Source organism: Porites lutea, chromosome 1, assembly GCF_958299795.1.
Source record: "Porites lutea chromosome 1, jaPorLute2.1, whole genome shotgun sequence".
Taxonomy (NCBI): domain Eukaryota; kingdom Metazoa; phylum Cnidaria; class Anthozoa; order Scleractinia; family Poritidae; genus Porites; species Porites lutea.
In genome coordinates this window covers 37,732,285-37,752,080 of record NC_133201.1, presented here as the reverse complement: position 1 = coordinate 37,752,080, position 19,796 = coordinate 37,732,285, and the positions used below count along the sequence as shown (strand labels likewise).

General features: G+C 38.0%; 1 protein-coding gene across 1 annotated transcript; it reads left to right on the top strand.

The window, feature by feature from the left end:
• The first annotated feature begins 12,820 nt into the window (after window positions 1-12,820).
• Window positions 12,821-17,434, top strand: LOC140938198 (galanin receptor 2a-like). Its single transcript, XM_073387719.1, has 4 exons — window positions 12,821-12,955; window positions 13,751-14,021; window positions 15,794-16,033; window positions 16,718-17,434. Exons 1-4 carry the CDS (start codon window positions 12,843-12,845, stop codon window positions 17,054-17,056), a joined length of 963 nt encoding a protein of 320 aa, XP_073243820.1. The 5' UTR covers window positions 12,821-12,842; the 3' UTR covers window positions 17,057-17,434.
• Window positions 17,435-19,796: the final 2,362 nt, after the last annotated feature.

Here is a 19,796-nt window from a genome sequence, read left to right as displayed (position 1 = left end):
ACGCTCTGATAAACCAGCGTTTCAGGAATAAGATGAAAGAAATGTTCTGCTGCAGTTCAGTGAGGGTTCTTCCTCACAGCGAACTAAAGGATAAAGATCTGGCTAATGGTATGTCACTTAAACCGAAAAACACAGCACACTCGAGCCTTCCGAAATCATGAGCTGCAGCGCAAATTCGCACACATTATGCGTGTGAACGACCTATTCGCATAACTACAAGCCGTGACAAGCAGTTTTGCCTGGAATTTCCCTCTCGGAATGCTGTGATGGGTTCTAACTTTGCTTCTCGACGTAACGATATTTTAACGTCTTCACGGACAATTCAGTCTGTCACTGTTTCTTGTTATTATTAATCTTGAAACGAAAATCACGTTAACAAGTAATTGTGAATAAAGTCAGGAGCAAGGATAAGCACGATTAAGGTGGCTGAACACAGTTTTGCAGGCGGTCAGTGGTAGCGGGTGTTTTAAGTTAGACATACAAACATAGCGGCGAAAAAAACAATGGTACACAGAAGACGATTTCTCAAAATCTGCTCTATAAAATTTTGTGATATTTGGCAAAAGTTTTACTTTTATCGTATTTTAAATGATGCGAACTTTAAAATGGAAGTTGAACAGACGAACTTTGTGACACATTTAATAATTACAGTACAATTATATTATTGATTATCTAAAAACCCTCTGTTAAAACTTGGTCAAATAAGTTTCAAATGGTAATGATTAATTATAGTAGGCTGTGTACGAGTTTAAAGGAAAATCTAAATTTTATGTAAACTGAGCAAAAGTGAAATTTTAATGTTGTATGCAATCGTTCATGCTGCCATGGAAACTACGAAAACGTCAAATTTTATCTGTCAGTCAAAATCTTTCATCAGTATATTTTTCACTTTGAGCTGCAACCTTTCTCTTGCCATAATTTGGCAAATGACCTATACTCAGAAACTGCCAAAACTGTGTTCAGCCACCTTAATCGCCCAAGTTCGATACATTAAGGTTCTAACATGATTCCGAGGCTATCTGTTCATTTTTCTATATTTGGTTTGGTTTTCTTTGTGTCCAAGTCTCTGCTGGGAATTTCGAGACAATGCGGTTGTGTAAAATTTGCAATTTTGATCCTAAATCTTCGATGTTTACTACTCAATGCTAGAAGTTTAAGAAATAAGTTTCTTGAATTGCAAGCCCTGCTGCTTGAAGATTACTTTCCGGTGATTGCTATCACGGAAACATGGCTTGACTCTAGCTTCATGGATTTCGATTGAGTCTGAATGACTACTGTGTTCATCGCAAAGACAGACAAGATCGTAGAGGTGGAAGTGTCTTATTGGCAGTACATACGGATTTAATCTCCATAAGAAGAAGGGATCTGGAGTATAATGATAATATCGAAACCGTCATGGTGGAAATTTGTCAGAAATCAAAGGACAATGTTCTATTTGGAGTGTGCTACAGACCACCCAGTGCTGATGTGGAGTATTCCTTCAAATTACGTCAATGTCTGGAGAGAATTGAGAAGACCAGATTTGCTACCTGTTATCTTGTAGGCGACTTTAATTTTCCAAGCATAGACTGGTATAGTTTAACTGCTACTTCAAGTGATTTATGTACTGTTGATTTTTGTGACATGCTCAATGACCATTTTCTGGTTCAATGTAATTTCAATCCAACAAGAATGCTTAATGAAACTGATGGCAATATACTTGATTTAATCTTGACCAAAACTCCTGACCTGGGTAGCGATGTTGAGGTACTGACTGATCATTTTAATTCTGATCATTTTCCGGTTAGTTTCAATATTAAGCTTTTATCTGGTCGCCCTCGTAAGTCTGTCTCAAGGAAAAATGACAACTTTAAAAAGGCAGACTTCACTGCACTGAATGAATTATTGAAGTATATTCCATGGAACTGTGCTTTCTTGGAAGAGGAAGTGGACACCTGTACTGAAAGAGTCAATGACCTATTACTAGCTGCTGCTGATATGTGCATTCCAACCTTTACTGTGAAAAACGAAAACTAATCCTCCATAGATTACCAACGAAATTCTCAATAAGATCAAAAAGAAAAAAGGTTATAGAGAAAACTAAAGGCTCATCCATCAGAAATCCTTAGCCTAAAGTTTAAAGAGTTACGAAGATCCGTCAAGCAGTTAATAAGATCTGAGTATAAAAGATATCTAGAGCATCTGTCGAGTCAACTGAAGGTAAACCCAAAGCGATTTTGGAGCTACCACTCAATTAAGTCGAAATCAGAACGGCTTCCTGATGTAAACACCCACAACAGAAGATCTGCGATAAAACCTCATGAGCAAGCTACCATATTTAATATTCACTTTCATTCAGTTCTTTGTAAACAGAGTACTGCTGTACCGGCTACAAACTGACTTACAAGATCCAAGTTTTGAGGTCGTTACCAACCATGTAACATGTGACACTAAGGAAGTTCAAAAGCTACTTAGCTGTCTTAATGCTAATAAGTCTTGTGGAGTTGATAAAATACCTGCTCGTTTACTTAAAGAGACTGCTGACCCTTCTGCAGTTCCTCTGAGTATGCTCTTCAATTTATCGTTCAAACAGAGACGCTACCTAAATTGTGGAAATCAGCTAATATTACACCCATTCATAGGATGGTGATCGAGTGCCAGTAGAAAATTATAGAGGCATTTCACTCTTAACTATCTCTGGGAAATGCCAGGAGAGAATTGAGTACAATGCTATTTATGATCAGGTTATTAGATTCATACATTACTCTCTTCATGGGTTCCTCACTGGTCGTTCCTGCACCACTCAACTACTCTTAGTACATCATGATTGGTTCAAAGTGTTGGACAGGAGAGGTCAAGTTGATGTAGTATTTATAGACTTTTCAAAGGCTTTTGACCTTGTCTGTCATAATACTCTATTAACCAAACTTTACAAATATGGTGTCCATGGAGACTTGCTAAATTGGTGTAGAGATTATTTAACAGAACGTCAACAGCGTGCTGTAGTCAAAGGAGAGGCTTCCGACTGGTTTAACCGTAACCTCTGGTGTCCCACAAGGTTCTTTGTTGGGACCATTATTCTTCATAGTCTACATTAACGATTTAAGGGGGTAATTAGTAAGGACAGTTCAATTGCTTTGTATGCTGATGACAGTAAAATGTACAGGGTTATTAAGACTCAAGAAGATCTGTCTACTTTTCAAAGTGACATAGATAAAATTTCAGACCAAGAAATGTAAGATAATGCGAATAACCAGGAAAAAGTCACCCTTAGTATAATATTGAAGATCAACCTGTGGAAAGTGTTAATGTGTATAAAGATTTAGGATTATTTACTGCTAGTAATCTTTGAAGGAACCAACACGTAGATTAAATAACTGCTAAGGCTAATAGGGTTTTAGGGTTGGTTAAGAGGACTTGTAGGGACTAAAGGATATAGATACCATGAACACACTTTATTGTAGTCTTGTGAGACCTTTATTAGAATATTCATGCGAAACTTGGAACCCTCATACTAAACGTAACATTGATAAATTGGAGGCTGTTCAGCGAAGGGCTAGCAGATGGATCACTAGGTCTGATGATGATTATGATACTAGACTATCTAATTGTCTAGACTATCTGTTGTCATTATCTAGTAGGAGGTTCACTAGCGATGTTACATTCTTTTTTAATGTAATTAATGGACACCATGATATTGACATTTCAAGCAAGCTCATATTTTGTAAGGACAGAAATACAGGTTGTAACTTGAGGAATAATGACACACAGAACCTTGTTCCAAATTTTAGTAGAACTGATGGTTGTAAATATAGTTTTTTAACCGTATTGTTAATGAATGGAATGGTTTGCCCAATCATATTAGAGAATCAAATAGTATTGCAACTTTTAAAAAAAATGTTTTAAGCTTTATTAGGGATAACTAGAACATTTCTATTTCTATTTCTATTTCCCTAGTATGTCGCATTGGCGCTTTTGGTTGTCTCCTTCTGCACAACTTCATTTTTTGCTTGTAATGTAGTGGAGTGAATCTGTAATCTGTAATAAATAAATAAATGCCCCTGATAAGACAACACGGCTTTTCATTTCAGCTCATTTAACGTCTATTTTTCACAAGAAAAGGGTTTCATGAACTCAAGAATCTTTGCCTCAAATGGTCCAGTTGACAACTGCTTTAAGATAATTGAAAGGAAACCCAAGCCTTGCTTACGCACTGCTCACAAAAAAACAACTCATAGGACTAGACATTCAACATTCAACACATTCAACTTTTGAAATAACTGGTTAACCAGTTGAACCAGTAAAGATGCCCGTAAAAAATGCGTAAAGAGAGCACTTTACGACCCGCAAGAAAAGTAGCGTAAAGCTGCGTTAAGACGATCTTAACTTTTACTTGTTGCATGCGGGTTCGTAAAGATCCGTTAATAAAAGCCGAACGTAGCAGAGTATTAAAAATACCTAAATTGAAACTGCGTGCCCACTCTCCTACCTAACCGCCACCCCACCCCCTCTCCCGTCAATAAATAGACATTCTTTCTTGGGCGTAGCGTACATAAAGATGATAATTTAGACAGATAATTATGGTTATCATAAAGTTGAACGTTGTCTCAATACTCTCTTTGACATGAAATAACAAAACAGTTAATTTGCTGATGATCTAGTTCGAGATATTAAACGAAAAGAGTCATTTGTCTTAATTGCCGAGGATGGAGAATAAGCCCTGCATCACGATACCATTTGCTATCATTTTATTTCTCCAGACTTAAAAATTATACTCCTAACCTTTCAAGAAATGTTATGAGTTGTGGGGAGTTTGAAGATCACAATGGCTAAATGAATGCGATTTGCGTGCGGACGTCATAGTCCTATGACCGACCCCTAAAGCGAATCAGACCAAAAACAGTTAATTTTTTTTGGCTGATAACCTAGTGTAAGAAATTAATCGAAAAGTGTCATTCGCCTTGATTGCTTAGGGAGGAAAGCAGAGTAACACGATCATCATTAATCTCTCGCAAAGTTAAAACTTCCGAGCACTCGCCGTTTAAAAATATTAGAGTTACATAAGGGATTGCCATTTATGAGCTCAAACTGTCCTGTTTGCGTGGAAGTAATAACTACACCTTCCTCTTTTCTGTTTCGTCTTAACTTAAATACAGTGACGTCATTTACCATATAAGGAAGTTTTAGTTTGTGTCCTGTTTCAAACTTTGATGAAAAGAGTCACACTCCAACATTATTACTATTTGTGTTGATGTACTGTCTACAAAGCCTTCACCATGTTAATTAACTGTTAAACCGTACGTGAAATAAGGCGAGAAAAGGACTGTATTCTAAACTCAGGTATCTATATTTCTTTTTCTCCTTAAATATCTTTACGTCTACTTTTTACACATTTTCCGACAAGAGCGATGGTTGAATATAATTTTTAACTCAAGCGTTTAAGAAATTCTATGTAAGATGATAGTTCAAAGTTTTTATAAACGGCGACATTTAATAAAAGTTTTCTGTATGGCTGCAGCTGCACTTCTCAAGTTAACCGGGTTAGTTTTTGAAAAACCCCGGTAAAAAATTCTTCACAAGCTAACCTGCTTAAAATAGTTCAACCAGGTTAATTTTTATCAGCGGCCAGACGCAATTTAGACCTTCCCAAAGTCACTTCAACGTCGCGCGGTCTTTTGTTTTTTTTTGTCGTTCGCTTGGGTCGCTCATAGGTCCTCATAACGCTCGCCCATAAAGAGTGAGTGACAAAATTTGACCCCCTATTACTGATTACGAGAGGTCGACTTCTTTTAAGTCTTAATTCAGTTGTGTTAAGAAAGAAAAGCTGAACTTAGAGGGGAGTAATTTCGAAACTGTTGTTCTTGCGTGCATCGAAAGCCAAAATTTGGAACATTCTCACGACCTTTTAGGCGGAGATGATCGACTGATTGATAAGGTTAACCCGCGTTAAACTACCTCGCGAGGTGGTTTGAAAAAATCTAACCGAGTTAAGAAAATCGATTGTTCTTGCTTGATTTGCATAACCCGGTTAGAACTCGGTTAAGACTCTAGAAAACCCGGCCGCACTCGCAGTTTTTTTAAACGAGATAACTTTAATTAGCTAATGGGAAATAACTCGGTCCCCAAGTGCAGCCGCAGCCATGCTGTTTGGCAGATCGAAAAACTGTTATTGGTAAGTTCAGACAAAAAGTTTCCTCAGTTCTCCTCAGTTATTGAAGAAAGATAAAGCTGTCTACTGACTATTGCTTTTGTTGACAGTGCTAAGAGCGGTATCCAGTCGACGTGATATACAGGTCTAGACGAAGGAAACAGAAATTTGCATTATTAAAGAATCTCAAAAGAACCTAAAGGCTGGATGTTACAAGCAAACAGTCTATGTATGCAAAGCGTAATATGCACATTTAGACTGGATTCGTTAGCCTGTTTCACTGGTTCAGATAGTAGAGCGCGCAGCGGTCAGTGGGGAGCGAGTTAAATTGTACACCGGGAAAACGGGGGGGGGGGGAGCAGCGAGGGGGGGGGGGGGGGCGAGTGCGAGAGTCCCTCCCCCTACCCCCCTCTAGTCTCCCCTCGTTTTTTTTTTCTTCGTGAATTTTTCTCCCGCGCTCTACTATCTCAACGCCTGGAACACGCTATGTATTCGTTCACTCGAACTGGAATCGAGAGTTAAGGGACAGTTGAGTGTTTCCTACCACGCGTGAAAAGAATAATTTACCTGCATACTCTTACAGGTAAAATTTCTGATTAGCTACAATGGGTGTAAAGTTTTTGATATTATAAGATAAGAAAAACCCATATGCAGCAAACTATATTCATACATAAAAACATGATATATGATGTACCATGAGACATATGACTTGCTTCAATTAATCGCTCGCGATGCTTATTACTCACGCTTCTGTTTTTGATCGCGCTGGTTTTTCTGTCTTCCATTGAGCAGAAATATACCAATCGAAAAGTCTCCCTTTTATTGTAAAAGGAAAGGTTTGACTTGAACACTTACGACAAGTCTTTTGATAATGTTTAGATTTTTTTTGCTCTACTCGTTAGAAGGTGTCAAATGAGACATTAAAGAATTGGCGATCGTACGTTTTCATTTTGTTCTGGCCATTGGTTATTATTCATTCAAAGTATTTCTCCGTTTTGGGATAAGCGAAACCCCGGTTAATTCTTCATAAACAGCTAGGGATAAAAAATTTTGAAGGCAGTTTGTTGTATTGGTACCAATGACATTAATTGTACTACTGCCTAAAAGCATAGCAAGAGCAGCAAGAATACAAATCGATAGAAGACAACTGCTATCGACCACTCAAGAAAATACCATAACATACCATAATGCTCTTTGTTTAACACCCCAAAATTTTGCATAAACATTGTTTTCAGTTTCTCTTAGGGCCATTTCAAGACATAAGAGAAACTGAAGACAATGCTTATGCAAAATTTTGGGGTGACCAACAAAAAGCATTGTGGTATGTTATGGTATTTTCTGGAGTGATCAATTTGAAGAATCTCTGCTAGATTAAACATACCTTTATAATTTACCTCGGGACAGGCAAAATCGGGCACGTTACACCGATCGAGGTAAGTACGTTTCTAAAGAACAAAATATTTTGAATTGCAAAGAGTTTTAGGAGAACTAACAGTTATTGAGGTCGGCTTTCGCATGATCTGAGGAATTGAGGAGCGAAAAATTGAATAGCATTATCTGAAAAATTATGCAGATTAAGGAGGGTAGTGTTTCAAAGAATTCTATTTAAAAACACAACAATAAATGCTAAATTATTTGATCTCAATTAGGATTATTACTGCCATCTCTGCAGAACTAACCAAGCCTAAAAGCGCAGCTCCCGCATAAGACTGGCCGTGTGCTAGGAAAAAATTTAAGGTTCTGCAAGAAAATTCACTAAACCACTTAACCTAACTGCACTACTCGTAGTCTAAATAATTCTCCGTTTCTGGATGGTTCAAATCACGCGGCTAATTCTTCATAACCACCTACTTTCGTTGAGTAAAATAAGAAGACGTTTGTGATATCAATACCAATAGCGTCAATTGCAAGGAATATTGACAGGAAAAAAAGACGTCAACCAGTGAGAAGCCCTGAGGAAGTTGCATCAGCTCAGCCGTTTTCTTAGAACTAGAGAAAATGGCAGAAACCAACCACTAAACAGATAATAGATAGATTTAATTCCCTTTTAGATTTCTTTTTTGGGCTTGTTCTCTTTGTCATATATTTACGACATTGTTGGACTGTCTGATAATTACATCAATATTTACGCTAATTATCTTGCGAATCATCGTCCTCCAATGACGTGCAATAAGAAAATGCAATATTTACTTAGACGTGCCCAGCCCGCGAAGGATGGTGGAATGGTCGAATCTTCGCCTCATGCAGATCATGTTATTTCCGTGATGCCTTGTTCACCTTTCATTTCAAGTGCTTCGTCTAGATTTAAAATCACTCGAACATGCAGTGGAGTAGGGTTTCGCTTTATTTTGAGCGGCAAAATAAAATTATTATGTTCACTATGGAGTTTAAAAAAGTTACCATGCAGTTGTAAATATGATCCTATGTAATATTAACTAACTTCAAAAGTAAACGAGAATAATTATTGATTACATTTCCCCACGCGGAACCCGGCCATTGGTAGCTGGTAACTATACACTACGCTCCTGCTGTCAGGAGTACTGGTGGTACACTGTATGTTTCTATTTCTGTCTCTCATTTCCATCACAGTCATCACATAAAGCAGCTGTCTGGGGCAAGTCTGTCTCTCGGTAATACTTTGCTTTTGGTTCGGGAACTGCTTGGAATGTGTCTTCAAAATAACCTAAAAATTCAGCTTATCAACAGGTTTTTTCGGGTAGTCTTTTATAGGTTAAATATCAATCGGTGAATTTTTCTTAGTAGTTTCTAATCTCGGCTGTTCTGTTTCTGTAATAGTTGAAGTAGTTTTTATAAGCGTTTCGTGTTTTATCATGTCATTTGTTTCACATTGCAAAAGCGCATGGAACACAGGGAAACTAATAATTTATTTTAATAATTTATCTTCTTTACTACTTGCATGCTTTTTAAACTTTTTAATATCAATGCTTCTAGGGGTACCTACAATTACACGTAATTACGACTTTTAAGATCTCCTAAGTTCGCCAATTTTCAAAGCCCCAAAGCAGGATTAGCAGACCACTTAAACCCACAGCTAACCCACTGTCAAACATAATCCTAGAGGTCCTGCAAAACAGATTACTATTTTGCCTGATTTGTTGTTCGGGTTTTTGTTTGCGACCGCGATTTAAAAAAGACAGTGAAAAGCCATTTAAGATTATTTTAATCAAGTACGATCGACTTTTCTCGAAAGCTTATTGTCAGCTTTGAAGATACTATTCATTGTTTATTTATTATGACTATCATTTATTCATTTTCTACGTTTTCATTGCTCTAATTTTGTTAAGGCCCTGACAATGGTGCCAGCGTGTTTTTTAAACGTGATGATATTAATCTATCCCTCAGCTTTAAAGATTTCTTTGCATCTAAAGGAAGACGAAGATAATCTTTTACCGAAGAAAGTGCAGCATATATATTTAGCTGTTTGCAAGAAGCAGACTGTAAGCTCTTCATTTGCTTCGGAAGGTTCTAAATCGTAAGTCATCAGCGGTTATGACAGAAAAGTAAGCTGGAAATCAATTCTAATGAATGATTTTCCAGTAATCGGATACCCATGTTTTGCGCACAGGGTTCTGGGATCGCCAGGGGGCAAACATTGCGAGTCGCTACAAAGAAATGTATGGCGTGGAGCTGTTTCTCTGGTAAAAGCAGTGTCTTTGGACAGAGAATGCAACATTTTGCCGTAATTTTATGAGCAGCGGAGGTGACTAATGTTGGTGCGAAGAAATTGTAAGTTTTTGTGGGATCAATGCGATGAAATCTATCGATAGAGCGGTTTTCACTTGACTGTCGAAAGTAATTGGTTTTGGTTTTGGTTTTTGTTTTACTACCCCCTTTGGTTGGCTAGTGTATTTACTTTGGTTTTGGTTTTACGACAGTCAAGTGAAAACCGCTCTAAACACTGATTCTTGCGAAAGGTCGACTGTGAATTTACTGATGGTCTCGAAATATATAGTACTAACTTAGATATAAATGGGCGGGGAATGCGGACTCATTTAAGCTTTTCCAGTTGTACTTACATGTGCTCATATTTACAACGAGTGTAATTACGCTCCGCTCGGCGGTGATCACAATGCTGTGCCGGTTTGTGACAACGATCGAAGGTAAGCTTATGTACTGTCGAATTTGATATGCATTAAATTTAAAAACAAAAACATCTTCCGCACATTAGTATATTGATTTCTTCTCGTCATGTTTTGTCATGATCCTGAGAACCGATGAATTCTAATGCCTTTTCCAATCATTTTGAGGGAAGATATAGGATCTCTGAATTACGCATATCAACTTGGTATTTATTTTCACACTCACCGCTTTTGTATCGGAAATCTCAGTACTCGTTTGTACGATTTCTGCCTGATCTACTAATGGTTAAATACCATGTACTTTCCATGAAATATTTTGTAGATGTCACTTTGTTTACCAAAGTAAAGGAGGATTTTTTATTTTTATGGCCGCGTACATACCCACGATCGTTGTTTTGTAATAACCCGCAAAGAGCCGCACAGCGCTGATCGCGGCCGAGGGTAGTTACACTCGTCGTAAATACCACCACACGTAATTATAACTTAAACGCTTAAATGAGCCAATCCCCCTACATGTATACCTAAATTTGCACTATATATTTCGAGACCTTTTCTTCGAATTCTTCATGTCTGTGTAAATTCAGTGAACATAAATTTCACACTCAACCTCACGCAGGGAGTGTTTATCGATAGAATTTATCGCATTAATCACACAGAAACTTGAAATTTCAACGCACCAACATTAGTCACCTCCGTTTCTCATAAAATCACGGCAAAATGCGGCATTCTATGTCCACAGACACTGCTTTTAACGCAGAAACAACTCCACGCCATACATTTCTTTGTAGCGACTCGCAATGTTTGCCCCCTGGCGATCCCAGAATCCTGTGCGCAAAACATGGGTATCCGATTACTGGAAAATCATTCATTGTTGTCAGGGTCCTAGAAATTCACCTATCCAAGAAATTAAGTTTTAAAAAACCTCTCTTGCTGATAAAATAAATCATTTTGGTTGGACCTCTAACACTGATCACCTTGCTTCTGGAAGCGAGGTTGCTAACCAGATGGTTAAATTTCATTCATTGTTATTGAGGAAATTGCAGTTAAAGAAAAGCTCACCCCCCGAAACGGTTAGTGATTATAAAATAATTCTGTCCAGGGGGGTTTCTTGGCCATTTATTCTTGAACAAAAGACTATGAGAGGCCATTTGCAACCTGCCTCGTCCATGATCCATGACCTTGAGAGAAAAATAGCATTTTAAAAGGAACAAGCTAATTGATCCTTTGTCCCACTGGTTTTGCCTACTCTCAAGCAAAGAATCATTAAATAACGTGGGTCATGGCTAATTCACGCTGTCGTTTACATCTCTGTATTCTTTGTAATATTATGCACACGCCCTTGTTAGTTATTACCGTGCAAACGTTTCAGCGGTACTTCGGCCCGGTTTTAGCACAAAATAAGCTCTGGAAGCTTTTTCACTAGGCTTTTGGCACCTGTTTTTCTGGTAGGTCTGCCTGGAACGTTTGTTGTAACTTTACATCCATTAATTCATCGGTTCTTTGTCGTGTTTTGACCACTCGGACGTTAAGGGAAGTATGTCAGGATTTTTGGGTATTACATAAAAACCTCAAAAACACATTGGAATCCCAGAAAATCCTGAAATAGTGGTACAGTTTCATATACAACTACTCAACTGTGGGCCTCTTCAGCTTTCGATGGACATGATAGACCGAAATGGAAAGCAACTTGAAAAAAATTCAACGAATTATTCCATGTTAAACTCCAGTGATTCTGCTTTGTTTTCCCTCTGATAGAATAATCCCATGTCTTTCTGTTAGAGTTCCAACGTATGAGAAGATGTAACTGATAATAATACAGTTGAACCTTTCCACAACGGTAATCCACCTTGGGGACAAAGAAAGTGGCCGTTGTGTAGAGGTGGCCGTTATGGGAAGATAGTACATGTTTACTGTGCTAAGTTTGTCCTTACTGTATCTCCTAATGGTAATCCAAGCTTATATAGTAATTATATAGAGATAAAATACATAAAAAAAACTTGAATAATGTTTTGATCAAAATGTTAGCGTGACAAAGCGAGCAAGGTTCGAAACATTAGCCATGTAGACAAGCAGCAGTGTAAATGAAACACTTTTAAATTATACCATTGCCGGAATTAGTCATCAACGCGCCATACCGATGAAATTTCATAACCAGTCTTGACTTTTCTATCAGTCGCTGAAAAAAACTGGCCGTTGTAGAGAGGATTTTTTAGCAGTTGGGCACACGCTCTTAGTGGCCGTTGCCGTTGTAGAGAGGTTTAGTGCCGTTGGTAAATGTTCGACTGCAACTATAATTTCAGGTCTGCTGAGACCAAAAAAAATGTAGAACTCACCTATTACTATGGCCTATTAAGCCATACACGCCGAACACGTGACTTCAAAACGGTGTTAAGTAGATAGCTCCGATAAATATCTGCTGACAGAAGGATTACTTGCAAGAATTATGGAAGAGAGGAATCGGAGGAATAAGTAGCTGTAACCAGACTCAGTAGAGATAGGAGGACGAGAAAACAACCTCAAAATAGAATACAGTTAAAAGATTGATCATTTAATCTTATAAACCTTTTATTTGTTTCCATTTAGGTTTTGTCGGAATAACATCAAATCTGTCCGTCATGTCTGATGTAGCTGATGTTGCTATAACAGCGTCAACAGCCATATTCATCTTTATAAGTATCGCTGGAAACTTCCTTGTTTGTGTTGTTTTATTGAAGAATCGAGATATGAGGTAACCCCTACAAAACTACTACCCTTTCCAAGTAGTCTACAAACACTGACACATTAACACAAAGCTACACAATACCGAGTTTTAGTCCCGGGGAGCCCGGGTTTTAGTATTTTTCTGATGATTATAAACAGCTCCTGGTTTACCTTTCTGGAATACACTCTTTTTGTTTAATAAGAATGATATTGTTTTCTGTCCCAGGCTGGATATTCTTATTTTTTCTGTCGAGTTTAGGCTGAAAATATTCTAAAATTATTCTTAATAATAAATTATAGCTTATAGCATTTCCACTTAAGATTTGTATTGGGGTTTCAATTGCCAGTATTCTGTGTCTAGATCTGTCTCCAGCGCCGTTTAGCAAAAGGAATAATTTTATACGTTTAAGTCAAAACATATAATTCTGCTGTACTGACGGATTTCCAACGTTCAAATTTGAGTCCTTTTCAAACTCTCAGCGTCAGGTTTATTCTTAAAATATTCTTAAAATTTCTCAAATGTCAGCCTCGATATTCTTATAAAACATGTTCTTATAGAAAAAAAAGAGTGTGGGGGAATACTGGATTACACAATGCAACTATTAAGAATACAGATCCATGTGTCTCTCTCATTTTCAAAGTCCCAGTTTTTGAAGCACTTTGAAACTTCCTTTCATCTATATCATGCATCCATGGTTTTGTTCTAAAAATCCGTCAAATCAAATTAAAAACCTATTTAAGAACCTAAATAGCCTAAAATCCCACTAAATGGCTTAGCAAAGGTTAGTTTTGAGTTAAGCTAATGAAAGCTTATTTTGCCTAGGACTCCAATAAATTATCTTCTCCTTAACCTAGCAGTGGGGGATATCATTTTCGCAGCGTTTTACATAGCGAACATCATACCGAAAAACAGCTTCACCCTTCCAGAAGGGTTGTCAGGCGGAATATTATGCGTTCTTTTGGCGGATGCAACCTTGACTTGGCTTGGAGGATGTGCTTCGGTTTTCACTCTCGTTGCCATTGCCATCGAACGTTATTATGCTGTTATATATCCCCATGGCAACAAGGGAAAACTAACCATGCGCAAACTGAAGGTACGTGTTAGCTGCAGTCGTTGACAAAGTAAATAAAAAATGAATAAATAAATAAGTAGATGAGTAAATAAACACACAAATCAGTAAAATTATTCGAAGTTTCACACTCACATAGAGATTATTCGTTTACTACCCTTGGACGAAAAGGAATTTTGAAAATGTTATTTGTAAAGAGCAACAAGAGAGGGAAAAAGAGTAGATCCTCAGATCACCGCTTGGAGGGAGGGCACTGACCGAAAACAATCTTAACACACGTTTGACACCACGAGTCATCATCTAGACTTGTTACAAGTCGACCCCACTAGTTTCTTAGCGAGCGGGGCGAGCTTTAATAAGCTGCGAAGCGGCGAACAAGCGACGAAGTCCCTCGTCCCGCGCCATATTAAATCAAACGAAGGACGTTTTTGAGAGTCTAGTTATCATGCTCTGACATATGTTTATAATAACCAGATATCAAGTCAATGTATATAAGACTGTCTATAAATTGTTGTTGTTTTTGTTGACGTTAAGAGCCCTCAACGTTAAATCCTTTCAATCAGTATTGACAGCTTCATAAGTTTCCCTTCGAATTGTCCTTTAATAGATCTTATTCGTGATAAACGCCAGTTTTGCAAGCGCTTAAGGACTGATAGGATAAAAACGATGTCACTTGGTTTCTCAGGGGGAAAACAAGTGAAAAAAATTGCCAGTGGAAGAAATCGCGGTTGGGATAGTTTATCCTAGACAACAGGAAGACGATAATGTCAAAATATGGGTGGAAATGATCATTGTTAAGTATTTTTTTGCAGTAGCGACCGTACATGTCCTTATGGCAAACAGTAATGACATAACGTCTTGCCAAAACTCGATATGTACATTTTGCATGACTATGAAATCGTCATCTCTTTTCAATAGAATAAACAAACTCGACCGCGATTACTCGTTATCACTTGTTTGCACCCCTGAAATACTACGTGAAATAGCTTTTATCCCATCGATCCTAGAGCGCGTGCAAAGATGGCGGGTATCGTGAATAAGGTCTATTTTTACCACTGTACTTTTAAATTCCAAGTATTTTTTTTCATTAATTTTGTGGCATACTTGCCAACTGACTTTACAGTTTGTTTTCTAGTTTGACTGATCTTAGTAGTCATTTTACTAGTTTCTAACGGTCAGTTACTGATAGTACTTGCTGGCTGCCTTAAAGGTCTTCCAAGCATGACAGTTCTCTGTGACAGGTTCGCTCTGTTACCCAGGGGTACTCCCTACATGATGGCCTATACGGGAAGGCTACACCCGAAAGGGGTACCTTTTTCAGGCCTCAGGTATACGAAAGGATAGTGATTTTACTCGTTGAAGTATACGAAAGATTAGGGAAATCTGTCATTAGGGTCTGTGAAAGGGCCTAAAAGTGCTAACAGATGAATTTTGAGGCTTTATAAAGTCGAGAAAATGTTCTATTTTTGCGACTGATTCCTGATTCTGTGCATTTACAGCAGTTAAATGACATGCAAAGTTCTAAACAAGGTATGTGAAATGGGTACCATTTGTCAATAGAACGTATACGAAAGGAATACCTTTTTTGTAAAAAAATAATATACAAAAACGTTAGGGGTTGGACCTCGGGGCGGAGCCTTCCCGCATAAAAATTTGTTAAGTACCCCCCGGTCTCTGTTACCCCTATTTAATTCCGCGGCGTATCTGTTAAGGTGACTATTAAAAAACTTATAGTACAGCATTTAACAAAATTGTCTTAACTTTCAAATTTTACAATTTTTACAATATGTTTAAAGATGGTCATCGCTGGCTCTTGGATCCTGGCCGTGATTCTTCAACTTCGGGAGTACGGGAAAAAAGTGGTTGACAACTCGTGCGTTTATGTGTGGTCTGAAGAGTTTGTGAACTCCTTTAGTTTGATGTGGCATAGCTTTGTGTTTGTTTCATGTATCATTCTGGCTGGCTTGTACTCGAGAGTCGTCCATACGTTGTGGTTCAGACGTACTGATCATGACGAAATAACACACCATCAACAGGTATGGATAAATATAGATGCCTGCAAATTTAATTGTGCCACGCGACATTATGATAGAATTTGGTCACGTGCTTGGATACCCCTAAGGAACACTCCCAGGGCGGTAAGCTCATCGAGGGGGGGAGGGGGTTCAGCTCGATCACGAAACGTTCAGAGCGATCCTAATTAAATTATTCTGTTTAAGATCAATCGAAATGACTGGACTAGGAGACTGAGCCGTCTGAATTAACTTAGGAAGGCTTCGTTCAATCGCACTCAAACGGCTTTGAGATCGGAATGAACGCTTGCCGGATGGCTTACCATTCAGCAAGCCGTTGCTATGTTGTATCCAAGCATGTGATCGACTTCGTTAAAGAGCCTATTTTGCTACAAAATGTAGGTCTCGTTATTACGAGTCAGATTATTTTACGTCTATACGGTATTTAACCTCAGCCAATAATAACCCACCCAACCCCACCTCCAATAAACCACAAGTCAATGGCACAAAAACACTAAACAGTTCCTCACCTTCAATGAAGCCCCAGCAACAATCACAAAGAAATTTCATTCTTAATTTAAGTTGAAATGTGGCTACAATTCCGAGTTCCCTTGGTTGTAGGCCTTAGCTAGCTATGTCTCACGTACGAACAGTTTTCAAGTCTGCTTTCCGTATAAACTTAACAGTGTAGTTATCTCCCGTGTACAGGGTGTGTTGAAGGTTCGCAAGCGAGTCACTTTGACAGTGGTAATCATAAGTGCTATATTTGGTGTTTCCTGGGGTACACATTCCATACTCCATGTCATGGATGACATTGGCTCGTACAAGCTCAGCCCAACTGCAATTCCCATTTCTCATGTGATGATTATGGTCAATTCCGCCATCAATCCGTTTGCTTACGCTCTGATAAACCAGCGTTTCAGAGACAAGATGAAAGGAATGTTCTGCTGCATTTCAGCGAAGGTCCATCCTGACAGCGAACTACAGGTCAAAAGTATGTCTCTTCCGCCCAACAACACAGAACAATCGAACCTTCCGACATCATGAACTGGATCAGCGAAAATTCCCACATGTTTTGTGTGTTTTTTAATCACAAGCCACGGCAAGCAGTTTTGTCTGGAATTTCCCTCGCAGAATGCCATGATAGGTTCTAAATGATGGCTTCTCGACGTAATGATATTTTAACGTCTTCGGGAAAAATTCAATCTGCAGCCTTAAGGAAACTGTTACTGTTTGTTATTTATTAATCTTTTAACGGAAATCATGTTAACAAGTAATTATGAAAATAGTGCAATGATAAGCAGAGTTAATAGCTCACGTTCGATATATTAAAATTCCAACATGACTCCGAGTTTTCGTTGTGTTCAAGTCTCTTCTGAGAATTGCGTTAGATGCTTCGTGAAATAAGGACTTATACCTTTGTACTACTGTTTGGACGCCTTTTTGAATCAAAGCCTTTTTTGTTTAAAATTCAAGAGGACTTGATTGAGAAAAGTTTAGTCTAGGCTTTGGGTACTTTACATGACATATTACGTCATAGATTGTTTTGTGACAAATGTATATGAAAATAAATCATATACTTAAGAGAACTGCTTGTACCTAATTCATTCTTTCCCTTTTTTATCATTGCTTAGTACAGTCGATGGACTTATTTTGCTAAACCCAAAAGAACAAGAACTTGGATCATCATTCAAATTATTTTTCTATTTTTTTGGCTATAGATTACTACCTCACTCCCAGATACCTGTCTAAGAAAAAAAGATGTTTTGCTGCCTACAATCCTCTACTCTTGCACGTAAAGTACCTGATCATTAAAGTCTGGGCAAGAGTTTGCTCATCCTCGTGTGAAAATGACTTTTCTCCTGATAGTCGATCAGAGGCAATCTTGGAAACAAGAGCACGCTCGCTTCACCTCTCAAAAATATTTAGGAGTTGTGGGTGTTTTAATAAAAATTACAAGGGCTATTGCGTTTGGCGCGGTACGTTAAAATTCTGGCCGACACCTAAAGCCAAGCGAACATTTCTCTGAATCTAAATCTACGTTTAACCCAAACAACTACCAACAATCATGGTCTAAAACGAGTAACGAGACAAACACACAACTTTGGCTATGTTCAAACTGTACCGGATACTGAGCTCTTGCCGGCACGAAAACCATGTACATGTAGGATAGGGTTTCTGTTCACACACAAGAATGGTGATTACGGCGTGATTTCAGCTGTAAAGGAGCGCTGCGCCGCGCCGATCTCGAAAGTGGAGAGTCACATATCGGATAGATGTTCTTTAAGCATCAAAAGCTATCCAGTATAGTGTGATAAATGCCTTGGGGCAACTTTTTTAACCCATAATTTTTGCTCATTTAACCTCTTTAAAGTGGAAATCTGACAACACGGCTTTTCGTTTCAGCTCATGTAGTGTCTTTTTTTTTAACAAGGAAAGGGTTCGATGAGGAATCTTTGCCTTAAATGGTCCAGTCGACGGCTGCAAGAAAACCTAAGCCTTGCTTACGCACCATTAAAAAAAAAAAAAAAACACGTACCTGTAGGACTAGAGCTGATAGTCTAGTTTAAGATATAAACGAAAAGCGTTATTTGTCTTAATTGCTTCAAGAAATGTTATGGATTGTGGGGAGGTTTATTAAAATCCTAAGGGCCATTGCGATTAGTGCGCAGTCTGTCATAATCCGACCTATGACCTATGACAGACCTCTAAGGGGTCAACCGTTTGACTTTTAAGGGAGAGGGGGTATGGGTGATTTAGTTTGAGTAAAAAAATTTTTTGCGCAAACCCTGATAGAATATTTTTCCCTGACATATAACGGTTTACGTTTTCTCCAGCATACGCCATGAGAGATATTTTTTCAATGTAGGATCGGCCCCTAAAGGGAATCGGACCACAATCGATATTAATATTAATCTTGTAAAAATTCTAGTATGAGCCAATAAAATTGTTGCTGCTGTTGTCAAGACTTCGAACCATTTACGTCAACCTCTTTTAATTTTCTTTAAAAAAAAGTTGACCTAGCAGCCCGGCTGCATGCATCTTGTGCCCATTATCTGCGACAAGAGTGAGCCGGGATCTGGCTTCTTTTTCATAGGAAAGTCATAAAATAATTGTCTACCAAAACATTGTGAAATATGGAAGAAAGGCCAAGTTAAGCGCCAAAAGTTGCTCTGTTATATCAGAATTGATAGAAAACTAGAAATTGCTCAGAGTGGGAAAAGTCAGAAAAGTTGGGCGAAACCAAAATATACCATTAAGATACCATTAAAAGTTACATATAAGGGATAGCCATTTATGAGTTCAAACTGCCTTGTGTGCGTGGTAGTAATAACTACAGCATCCTTTTTTCTGTAAATACAGTGAGGTCATTTACCATATACGGAAGATTTAGTTTAATTTGCGTTCGGTTTAAAACTTTGATGAAAGGAGTCACACTCCAACATTATTACTATTTGTGTTCATGTTTGCAAAACCTTCACTATGTTAATTAAACATTAAACCGTGAAACAAGGCGAGAAAAGGACCATATTTTCAATTCAGGTATTTCAGTATATTTCTTTTTTTCCTTAAATGTTAATTGCGAACAATATAGTTACGCTTACTTGTTACACAGTTTCGAACAAAAGCGGTGGTTGATATGATAATTTTTAACTCAAACGTTTAAGAAATTTTATGTGTGTTTAAAAAAAAGTTTCCAAAGGGCAACATTAAATAAAAGTTTTCTGTATATTATCTTCGATAATTTGGCAGATCTTAAAACTTTTAATGGTAAGCTCGTACAAAA

Bases quoted from the DNA above. Each gene is read 5' to 3' on its own strand.
- LOC140938198 (XM_073387719.1), top strand. From the start codon at position 12,843: ATGTCTGATGTAGCTGATGTTGCTATAACAGCGTCAACAGCCATATTC. The intron at 12,956-13,750 runs GTAACCCCTACA...TATTTTGCCTAG, and splicing joins TTGAAGAATCGAGATATGAG to GACTCCAATAAATTATCTTC. The intron at 14,022-15,793 runs GTACGTGTTAGC...ATATGTTTAAAG, and splicing joins TAACCATGCGCAAACTGAAG to ATGGTCATCGCTGGCTCTTG.